This window comes from Protopterus annectens, chromosome 2.part1 (assembly GCF_019279795.1).
Source record: "Protopterus annectens isolate FY-2018-M chromosome 2.part1, PAN1.0, whole genome shotgun sequence".
NCBI classification, from domain to species: Eukaryota; Metazoa; Chordata; order Ceratodontiformes; family Protopteridae; genus Protopterus; species Protopterus annectens.
The window spans coordinates 566,419,095-566,431,399 of NC_056729.1; the positions used below are offsets into that span (position 1 = coordinate 566,419,095).

General features: G+C 45.0%; 1 protein-coding gene across 1 annotated transcript in view; it reads left to right on the forward strand.

Annotated features, from left to right (window-relative positions):
* The window catches only part of KDM3A (lysine demethylase 3A), a 2,231,127-nt gene that overhangs the window by 446,212 nt on the left and 1,772,610 nt on the right, over positions 1 to 12,305 (forward strand). The window contains exon 5 of the mRNA XM_044063465.1: positions 1,349 to 1,473. Coding sequence (XP_043919400.1) covers positions 1,349 to 1,473 — 125 coding nt within the window. The remainder of the gene's footprint in view (positions 1 to 1,348; positions 1,474 to 12,305) is intronic.

Below are 12,305 nucleotides of genomic sequence, written 5' to 3' on the forward strand. Positions count from 1 at the left end.
TCCATCCTTCATGCCCAAGGTGGTATCCAGTGTGGCACTTAATCAGTCCATTCATTTGCCAGCCTTCTTTCCCAATCCACAGAATAAAGGGGAACGGATACTGCATTCCTTAGATGTGCACGAACAACTTAGATTTTACTTGGGCAGGACTAAACCTCAAAGGAAATCTGAACTGCTGCTGGTTGCATTTGCTGCAGAGGGGAAGGCCATTTCACAGCAAACCATTTCTAAATGGATAAGCCATTGCATTCATTTCTACTATAAGCACCATGGAAAACCTATCCCCCAGGGGATCAGACCTTTCTACCAGGGCTGCATCTACCTCTACAGCCTTTCTCAGAAGCGTCCCTGCCAGGGACATCCTAGAAGCTGCTACCTGGAGTTCTGTACATACTTTCACCAAGCATTATAATCTACCAATTTTTTCTAAATCCAGAGCTGGCTTTGCCACTGCAGTCTTGCAGGGCCTTATAGCTGGCCCTAATGCTATCTAAATTCCTTCTCCCAACCATAGCTTTGGGAACTACTCAACTGTAATGACTGCAGCAGTGAAACTCTAAGAACATAGTACAGTTGTGTGCACTTACCATAAATGTAGATGTTCGTGTATTAACTGTTGCAGTCCTGGTTTCCCTCCCTCCATCCCCCTCTTCTTCCTTTTTCCTTAGAAGGGGCATGTTGGTATTTACTTTTTTACTGGTGGGGTTCTTCCACCACAACCTGGCTCCCACTTGGGTGCTCCTGACAGATTAGGGCAAGAAAAACTGATACAATGGCATTGGCTGCCTTGCTTAATACTTCTGACGACCTGACGTTAATCCTGAAGCGACAGCAACTGACGCAGAAATACTGGGCCTCTGGTATTTGGACTGGCCGAGGGCTGTCCTGGCAGGGATATCCCAAATGTGATGACTGCAATAGTGAATACACTAGAACATGTACAGTTACAGTAACTGTACACAACTGCACTTTTTTGCTAATGCATGTCAGTTTTCTGTAATTTGATCATGTGGGGAGTATATTGTGTATGTATTTTTACTTTGACCGCACCTTTACATGAAGGAGACCCATTTCATGTCCAAGTCGGCATTTCTATTTGGAATGTTTTGCATTCCCAGTTGCATTGTCTTAGTAGATTTTGGCTGCCTGATTTAGTTTGCTGATATTTTTGTAAGCAGCTGTTGAGAGGGCAGTGTTGTCTAGGCACATTGGAGCAAGTAGGTTAGTGTTAAAGCAACTTGCAGTAACTATTTTAGAAAATATTTGCAGTAGCTTTCACATTTTACAACTTGTGGACTGTTGTATAATGCTAGATATGAAAATCTTTAACAGTTGCTTTCTTTTAAAGGTAGCAGAAACTTAACTGGATCAGAAGTACGTGTATACAGCCTGGAGCCTCTGTCTCAGTGGTTTACTGCAACTATTGTGCAAGGTGATCCAGTCAGGAAGACCGTAAAAATCAAACGTGAACAGGTAGAAAATTATTGGATCAGTATTTAAAGTCCTGTGATGTCACTGCTATTTTTCTTTTAAGTGGTGGGCTTATATTTGAAGTTTTGTTTGTTTTGCTGCATGTTTCTACTGGATTTTTATTTGCAGAAATACAGGCCAGAATGCAAGGGAAAACTAATCTGATATTGTTAATCCTCGTTCATTCCTTGCATATGGATATTGGTTCTGACCTTGGTACCCAGCCATTTTCCAAGCTCGCGTCTGCTTCAAACTCTCGAGCTAAACTCTTACCCACAGTCCCCCTCTCCCTGTTACCTCAGATTTCGTTTGCCGCGTTGCCATTTGGTCGTCTTAAGCTGCTTCGCTTCAGCTAAGTACAGTTATTTGTTTATTACTCATTTATATTACTTTTCTGTCAGAAGAGTTTGTATTTCATTGTCTCTTACCCTATTACATCTAGCGACCATATTTTCTTCAGGTTTTCCTTCTCTTTTCTCTACCTTTTTACCCCGAGGTATTCTCCCCTTACCATTGTTGGTAATCCTTTCCTTTTCTCATACCTTTGGGTATTCCTTTGTACCATTGCTGGTACCCTTTTCTGCTTTCTATTTTTGCTATCATGGCAGGTAAAGGTAGTCCAGCGTTTAAACAGTGTTATGATTGTGGACACAAACTGCCTACTTCTGATCCACACACTTTGTGTGTTTATTGTTTGGGGGCATCCCACTTATCTGTTGACCCACCCTGTACTATCTGTGAAAAGTTTTCAAATAGAACTTTGTTGGAAAGGAAAAACAAGCTGTTACTGAAGGGACTACTTAAATCTCCCTTTTCAGAGGCTGTTTCTCAGTCGGAGGCCTCAACCCCTCCTAGAGCCCATAAGGATAAATCTTTGCCTTCGTCCCCGGTTGGGGACTCCCAATCAAAACCTAAAAAGGCTAAGGTTTCAGCTCCGGAGCTCACTCGGTCAGCCCCAGTGCTTTCGGTGCCTAGACCTTCTGCACAGAGGCCTTTGGCTCCATTAGTGATCTCTGCTCCATCTTCTCCTGCAGCCTTCACTATGTCTGCACCGAGGGGCTCGTCTGTTCATACTATTACCACTATATCTGCTCCGACAGTTCAGTTGGCGCAGACCTTGACCACGTTGGCTCCAACGCCTTTGACTGCAGTTTTGTCGATTCTAGCCTCGATATTGACAACAACTTCGGCACCAATCCCTGTATCTGTGCAGACCATGACCTCTGCACCGAGGACTTTGTTGGTGCAGACACCTGTAGTCCAGTTTCTCTCAGCACCATTGATGTTCATCGTGTTTCACTGTTGCAGTCATGACTGTAGGCTTCTCCCCTGCCGGAAGGCAGCTCTCGGTCGGCCAGAATCCCAAAGTCTGGGTCCGGCGTCGGCTGTTCAACCATGCTCCCTGACGTCTGAACGCCAGGTGTACAAAGCTGACAGCCGACGCCATCTTCTCCAGTCTTTCTTGCCATGCGGTGATAGCAGTTCGCAAGTGCCGGTCGGCTGACTCCTGACGATTTTTTCTGATATACTTCGGTCCAAAGATTTTCTTCTCCACTCAAAGCTAAGTACCCCGTTGGGGAAACTTTTTTCTTGCTCCACTCCAATGTCAGAAAAAGTTAATTGTATTTCATGTGGGAAGCAAATACCTCATAAGGATTTTCATTCTTACTGTGTTCCTTGCTTAGGCCCGGACCACGACGTAGCTAGTTGTCGGTTATGTGCTAGATTCAATCAACGTACTATTAAGCAAAGGTACGATTTTGCTTTTCATTACTTCGGTAGGCGCTTGAACTGCAAAATGTCGTCTGATACAGTTCCGGCTACCGGAGTTCACAAACGTCGCAAGGATAAAGACAGGCCTCCGAGGTCCAAATCTGATAGCACACAAGCGGAGCCAGCTTCAGGTTCGGCCATCAGTGAGGCGCTTTTGCAGCCCCTGTCGTCTGCCATTTCAGAACAGACGGCCGAAATGGACTCTCATAGGAGCCAACCAGGCCTTTAAGTATTTCTATTGCAGGACCTTCGGACAATGCTCCTTCGGATGGGTCCGGAGCCACTGTGCAGGTACAGGCTTCCGAAGGGGTTTTCAGGCCTACTCAGCTTCTAATAAAGGCAAAGACTCCTTCTAAATCAAAGACTGCAACACAGGCCTCTTCTGAACCAGCTCCCAAGTCACAGAAACAGTTGCTCAAGATGGCGGAAGATTTACTTACTATGATTAGGGGTTCACATTCCCCTCCAGATAAAAGACCAAGGCAGGATGTTTATTATGATTCCTCTGATCAGGCTTCTGTTTCCTTAGTTTCTTCTTCTGACCAGGAATATTCTTTCCCTCCTTATGAGGATTCTGATGCTGAGAAATCCATTCCTTCAGCTTCTCCCCCTGATGATTTCTCTTTTGGGGAAACTTTGCATGAAATGAGGGAACATTTCCACTGGGAAGGACAGGAGTATTCGGAATCTAAGAAAATACTGAGATTTTCTTCTTCCCCAACATAGACCCCTGGCTGTTCTTCCTGTTTTGGATATTGTGGACGATGCCTTTTCGGAGGCTAACTTAACCCGTCTCTTTTCCTCCTGCTCCTGTTAAGCCTGCTAGATATTACAGGGTTCCTGATTCCCACCAGTTTTTATACAAGAACCTTTCTGCTGACCCTGAAACCATTTCTCAGGGTCCTAAGGGAGTTAAGGCCGCTTCTGCCAAAAATCCCATTCTTACTGAAAAGGATTCTCGATCCTTAGAAAGATGGGGCAAAAAGGTGTACACTTCTGCTACTTTGTCCATTAGGGCTTTAAACTGTCAGTTTCATATGCTAAAATACCAGCAATTTCTCTTGTCTGTTTTAAAACAAAAGCTTACTTCCATTTCTGCCTGTGCAGATAAGGAATTACATGACTTATTGCATGCCACTGAACAAGTTGGAAAGCATGGTTTACACTCTGGATTTTGATGCCTTGGAGGGCTCCGGCCTCTGGCACCATCATTAGAAGGCATGCATGGCTAAAGGAACAAAATTTGCTTGAACAAGTAAAGGCTAAATTATTGGATGCTCCTGTTCAGCATAATGTTTTGTTTGGATCAAAAGCTGGAGGTGATTAAAAAGATGGAGGATAAGGCGAAATCCATGCAAACAGTTAAAGATTTCTTACAAGTACAGCCACCTAGATTTAGCAGGAATTGGCCTTCAAAAAATTGGTCCTTTCCCACTTCAGACAGGCCTCAGAGGGGTAGATATAGACGCTCCAGAGGAAGGCCTCAAACACAAGCTTCTTACAGACAAAGATAGTGGACTGCTTCCACCCCTAGGGGAGGAGAGGACAGGTCACAATCTCAAAGGAAACAAACTCAATGACTCCCTCTGGGCTACAGGAGCTTCTTGCCTGGAAGCCCCTCTCGGAGGAAAACTCTCTTATCAAAATTGGACTCAAATAACCCAAGACAAGTGGGTTTTGGATGTGGTGTTAAGAGGTTACAAGTTCCATTTTCATACCTTGCCAAGGCCAAGCGGATGGCCAGACCTTCCAAAACATCAGTGGACGGAGGCCTTAAACCAGGTGGAAGCTCTTTTGGCTATGAATGCCATAGAACTGGTTCCGCTTTCAGAGATGGGAAAAGGTTTTTACTCTAGGCTCTTTCTAGTCCCAAGGAAGCAAAACTCATGGAGACCCATTCTGGATCTGTCCGTCTTGAACACCTTTCAAGAGATTCCAAAATTCAAGATGCTTAATCTACTGCAGCTACTTCTAATGCTATCCAAAGATGCATGGATGGTAACTTTGGATTTAAAGGAGGCATATTTACACATTCCCATCAGGCAGGATCGCAGAAAATACCTCAGGTTCAAGGTCGGATCGAGGCACTTTCAATTTTCTGCGCTGCCCTTTGGATTGTCTACTGCGCCCAGGGTCTTCACCAAATGCCTGGCTCCAGTAGTAGCTTACTGCAGGCTCAAGGGAATTCAAATTTACCCTTATCTGGACGATTGTCTAATTCAGGCAGACAGCAAGGGGATGTCTTACTCCAGCATCTAGAATTTGTACAGAACCTCAAGTTCCTGGGATTCTCTGTAAACATAGTCAAATTTGACACCATCACAACAGATAACTTTTCTGGGTGCTCTTCTAAACACTACAACCCAGATGGCATTTCTGACATCCGAAAAACTATTACAGCTGACTTCAACTTTCAGAATCTTGGCAACTTTAACTCAACTATCTGCAAGGAAATTCCTGCAGGCTTTGGGTTACATGGCCTCCTGCATCCTTCTCATACCATATGCAAGACTACACATGAGGAAAACAGTGGTACCTAAAAAGTGTGTGGTCTCAGCATTGCCACAGTTTAGACATACTGATCTCCGTCCTTCCTTGCCTTCAAAAGGAATTTCTTTGGTGGTCCAGGGCATGTGCTCTAAAAGGGAAACCCTTCTGTCTGCCTCCTGCCACTCAGATTCTAACCACGGATGCCTCGGATTATGCTTGGAGAGCCCATTTTCATTGCAACTGTCTGCAGGGCCTTTGGACAAAGGATCAGAAGCACCTGCATATTAATTTAAAGGAAATGTTAGCCGTTCAGAAAGCTCTATTGGCCTTCAGGAATCTTTTACAACCACGACAACTACTAATATGGACGGACAACACCACAGTTATGTGGTACATAAACAAGCAAGGGGGATCTCATTCCTACCCCCTTTGCAGACTGGCCATGGATCTATGGAACACAGCTCTAGCTTGCAATCTGGATCTTCAAGCTCAGTTTCTACCAGGGAAACAAAACTTCCTGGCAGACAGTCTGAGCAGAAACCTTTCGGATCCACACGAGTGGATGCCGGACACCAAAATATTCAGGATGATAACAGCAGTCTGGGGATGTCCTCACATAGACCTCTTTGCATCCCAGCTCAATCATCAACTACAGAATTTTTGCACCAGGATTTTCCACAGAGAAGCTTGGAAAGTGGATGCCCTGTCATTCAGTTGGAGGAACCTCTTGGGATATGCCTTTCCGCCTCTTCCTCTTCCACTGGTTTTGTGGAAGATAAAACAGGACAAGCCCAAGATGATGATCTTGCTGGCTCCAAACTGGCCTCTGCAGTTTTGGTATCCAACTCTAAAAAGCTATGCCTGGAGCCCCCTTGGGTTTTACCTCAGTCTCCAAACCTTCTGTCCCAACATCAGGGTCAGGTTCTACACTCTCATGTCAGAACTCTCAGCCTGGCGGCCTGGTTAATCAAGGGCCTTTGATTTCTTCTTTCCTACCCAAGCAGGTTATGGATGTCATTTTAGAAGCCAGACGTCCTAGCACTAGAAAATCTTATGCAGGAAAATGGAAAAGATTTTGTTCCTGGATGCAGGCTCAGTATTCTGATCCTCTTCTTCCTAACATTACTTTAACTTTACTTTACAGATCTCTTACATAAGGGTTTCTCTTTCTCTTCCATTAAGATAGATGCCTCTGCTATTTCTGCTCATTATAATAGACCCTCCCATCTTTTCCCACCAGCTCATGAGAGAGTTTCTCAGAGGAGCTAAGAATTTAAGACATCCTAGATCTCCTCCCATTCCTGCTTGGGATCTCAACTATGTTTTGGAAAAACTAACCTTGCCTCCTTTTGAGCCTGTTGCCTCTTCTGACATCAAGTTTTTATCTTGGAAGACAGCTATCCTGTTAGCCATAACCTCTGCCAGGAGAGTTTGAGTTACAAGCTTTTATGGCTGTGGAACCTTATATTATTTTTCATCAAGACAGGGTATCTTTTCTGGACTAATCCTACCTTCATGCCTAAGGTGGTTTCCAAAGTGGCTTTAAATCAAACTATCCACTTGCCAACCTTTTCCCCCACTCCTCAAAATAAAGGGGAAAAGGGTCTTACATTCCTTGGATGTACACAGACAACTACGTTTTTACCTGGACAGAACAAAGGACATCAGAAAATCGGAACAATTGTTTGTTTCTTATGCTTCAAGTTCCCAAGGTAAAGCCATTTCAAAACAGACCATTTCTAAATGGATTGCTCATGGAATCAGATTGTTATTCATGGAAAGCAAATCCCAGGGAGTATACGGACTCATTCCACGAGAGCTGCTGCCACTTCTGCGGCCTTCCTCAGGGGAGTTCCTACCAAAGACATTTTGGAAGCTGCAACTTGGAGTTCAGTGCATACTTTTTCTAAGCACTACAATCTACCTCTCTACTCTAAGTCTAGGGCAGGCTTTGCCTCTGCAGTCTTGCAGGGCCTTTTAGCCGCCCCTTCTTCTTTATGACCACCTCCCTTTCTTTCAGCCTTGGGATTCTACCTTAGTCATGACTGCAACAGTGAAACACGATGAACATAGTGCAGATGTTCATCGTGCATACAGCTGCAGTCATTACAGATGGGTTCTCCTGCCGTCAGGCAGGTCCTCGGTCCGCGAATTCCAAAGTCTTGGTCCGGTGTCGGTTGTTGTCGCCTTCTTCCCTGACGTCAGTACGACAGGGGTATATAAGACACGGCCGACGCCATTTTCTTCAGTCTTTTTTGCCGCACGGTGCTCAAAGCAGAAACTGTTCGCAAGTGCCGGTCGGCCAGCTCCTGAAATTACGAAAATTTGGAAACCGGAGTCTTCTTTAAAGCTAAGTACCTCGTTGGGGAAACTTTTCTTGCCTCAGACCGATGTCAGACAAAGTTAATTGTATTTCTTGTGGGAAGCAAATACCGCATAAGGATTTCCATTACCTCTGTATTCCTTGTTTAGGCCCAGACCACGACGTCTTGGGCTGTCGCTTTTGTGCTACCTTTAATAAATGCACTATTAAGTGTCGGGCGGAGTTAGCCCAGCACTTTTTTGGTAAAGCTTTTAACTATAAAATGTCGGAGACTCAGACTACTGTTTTGTCCAAAAAATGCAAGGACAAAGACAGACACGCGAGGCCCGCAGTCTCCACCGACAACACGCCAAGACCAGCTACACGTGGTCCGGTTCTCAGTGAGGCGCCTATGCAGCACCTGACTACCGATGACGCTTCTCTGGCGGTGTCCTCTGTACCTGAGACCGCAGGTTCCTCGGCCCACACCCTGACTACAGCTACTGAAGTCACTGCGAGTGTTGAACCTCTTAATGTGGACAGATCTACTTCCACCTATGGTGTCTTCAGACCTTCTTCCTTTTCCATCAAGGCCTTTACCAAGTCTAAATCAGCCATGCACTCCCATAGGCCTGTTGCACACGGCCCATCTACAGGCCCCATGCCTAAAAAGCAGATGCTCAAAATGGCTGAGGATTTAATTACTCTTATCAGGGGTTCCCAACCCCCACCGGACAAGAGACCCAGAGTGGAGGAAGAATCTCCCTCTTCTGACCAGGGCTCCATTATTTTAGAACATTCTGATGAAGAGGAGCATTTCTACTCCCCTTTTGAAGATTCTGATGCAGAACAGTCCATTCCTTCTGTATCCCCCCCAGAGGATTTCTCATTCGGGGAAACCTTGCATACCTTGAGGGAGCACTTCCATTGGGAAGGTCAGGATTTTTCAGATTCAAAGAAAAGGCTTAGGGAATTTCTTCTACCTCAGCACAGGCCTCTGGCGATACCTCCTGTCTTGGACATACTTGATGATGTTTATTCGGAGGCTTGCCTTGGATTCCCTGCCTCCAGGCCCAGTCAAGCCTGATAGGTACTACAGAGTTCCTAACTCACATCAATTTCTTAACAAAAGCCATAATGCTGACCCAGAAACAATTTCTCAGGGTCCCAAGGGAATGAAGGCCTCTACTGCTAAGAATCCATTACCTTCCGAAAGAGAGTCTAGATCCTTAGAAAGATGGGGAAAAAAGGTATATGCCTCGGCCACTCTAGCCATGAGGGCCTTAAATTGTCAGTTCCATATGCTTAAATATCAGCAGTTTCTGTTATCACAATTAAAGAATAAAATGTCACAACCTGAACAACCAGATCTGAAGGAGTTGCAGGATATGATGCATAGTGCAGAACAAGTGGGTAAGCACACCTTGCAATGTGGTTATGATGCTCTAGAGGCCTCAAGTTAGAGCTGCAGTTACAGGATCAGTCATTCGTAGACATGCCTGGCTTAGGGAACAAACCCTGCCTGATCATGCCAAAGCTAAATTACTAGATGCTCCTTTACAAAAGGATGTATTTGGTACTAATGCTGTGGAAATTCTAAGGAAAATGGAAGAAAAAGCTAAATCTATGCAAACTGCTAAGGCTTTTCTACAGGTACAACCACCAAGTTTTAGTAGAAATTGGCCTACAAAAAACTGGTCCTTTCTAGCCACGGACAAGCCCCAAAGAGGTAGATACAGACGTGGAAGGGGCAGAGGACAATCTCTGGGATCATAGAGGCAGACAATGGCAACCTCCAGCATCAAGAGGTGGTGAAGACAACGCACAGCAATACAGAAAACAAACCCAATGACTTTCCCCTTTGCATGCCAAACAAGGCTCAAGTGGCAGCACCCTTGGGAGGAAAGCTGGCATTATTTTCAAAAAATTGGCATATTGTCACAAAAGACAAATGGATCCTGGACATTATAAATAGAGGCTACAGATTTCATTTCCACACTCTTCCAAAAATGAGGCATGCCGAACCTGCCACACAATCAAAGGGCAGAGGCTCAAATACAAATTTCAAAGCTCATGGACATGAAAGCTATTCAAGAGGTACTTACTCACGAGCAAGGTCAAGGTTTTTATTCCAGACTATTCCTGGTACCAAGGAAGGGAACCGATTGGAGACCCATTTTGGAGTTATCCATCCTAAACACATTTCTACTAGTACCAAAATTCAAGATGCTCACCTTACAGCAGCTTCTTCCCATGCTGGGCAAGGGGTCTTGGCTGATAACATTGGACCTCAAGGAGGCATACCTGCATGTCCCCATCAGACAAAGCTGCAGAAGATACCTCAGATTTCTTGCAGGTCCAATCAACAATCAATTCTCTGCATTGCCGTTTGGCTTATCTACTGCACCCAGAGTATTCACGAAATGCCTGGCATCAGTAATTGCCTACTGCAGACTTCAAGGGATACAAATATACCCTTATTTGGACGACTGCCTGATCCAAGCGGACAGCAAGCACATACTTCTGGAGCATCTGGCTTATGTAACACAGTTATTGAATTCCCTGGGCTACACAATCAACAAAGAGAAATCCAGGCTAACACCATCTCAGAAAATAATTTTCCTGGGTGCCAACTTGGACACAAACACCCAGATGGCCTATCTTACGCCAGAAAAACAAGGGCAACTAACTCAGTACTTCAAGATACTAGCAAATTGTAGCAGGCTAACTGCAAGGAAAATCCTGCAGGCTCTGGGATTCATGGCATCTTGCATTCTTCTAATCCCATGTGCAAAGTTGCATATGAGGAAACTTCAATGGTACCTAAAAAAAACAATGGTCTCAACACAGCCACAGTTTGGAAACAATAATACCACTAATTCCATGTTTACAAAAGGAATTTCTATGGTGGGCTCAAGCATGCCAAACAAACGCAGGCCTACCATTCAGCAAGCCTCAAGCAAATTAAGTCATCACAACAGACGCCTCAGACTATGCCTGAGGGGCACCCATGACAGACAGGTGCATTCAGGGCAAATGGTCCTGAAAGGAAAAGCACCTTCACATCAATCAAAAGGAAATGCTAGCAGTGATAAATGCAATTACGGCTTTCAAGTACCTCCTGCATCCAGGGCAATTATTGATGAGAACAGACAACACCACAGTAATGTGGTACATAAACAGGGAGGAACACATTCATACCCCCTGTGCAGGCTGGCCCTGTCACTTTGGAACAAGCGTCTGGAATGGCAAATCGAGCTTCAAGCACAGTACGTGCCAGGTATGGAAAACACGCTGGCAGACAATCTAAGCAGAAATGACACACCCTCACGAATGAAAGTTGCATCCTCAAGTGTTTACAAAGATAATCCAAGCCTGGGGAAAGCCAGACATAGATCTTTGCCTCTCACAAAAATCACCAATTGACAAAGTTCTGCTCAAGGACATTTTATCCATAGGCCTGGAGAGTAGACGCCCTTTCTTTCAGTTGGGCAGCACGGACAGTTTACGCCTTTCCACTCTTCCTCTACTGACCAAGGTGCTTTTGAAAACAAGAGCAGACAGACCAAAGATGATACTGATTGCTCCAGACTGGCCAAGACAACACTGGTATCCACTCCTGAGGAGCCTAACACTTTCTCCTCCCTGGACCCTACCTCTAATGCCTCTCCTGACTCAGCACAGCTACAAAACTCTTCACAGTCAGCTGAAAACACTCAATCTGGCTGCATGGAAAATTCCTTAACACCACAACAGACCCTTCTCTCCAAGGAGGTACAGGATGTCATTTTGGAAGCCAGAAGGCCATCTACTAGAAAAGCTTACTCCGCAAAATGGAAACTGTTTTGCACTTGGAATGAGAAAAAGGATCAGGATCCTAGAAAGCTGAATTTGCCTCAGATATTACAGTATCTAACTGAGCTGCTGAACAGTGGACTGTCATTCTCCTCCATTAAAATCCATGCCTCAGCCTTTTCTGCAGAATACACTGATCCACCCTTATTCTCTCACCCACTCTTAAGACAGTTCCTCCGAGGGGCTAAGAATATAAGACCTCCAAGGAAACAACCAATCCCAGCCTGGGATCTTAATTACGTACTGGAAAAATTAACTTTGCCTCCCTTTGAACCAGCTGCCTCAACAGATTTGCAATATTTGTCATGGAAAACCGCTTTCCTTCTGGCTATTACCTCAGCTCGTAGGGTCTCGGAATTACAAGCCCTCATGGCTGTGCAGCCCTTTCTCATCTTCCATCAGGACAGGGTTTCCA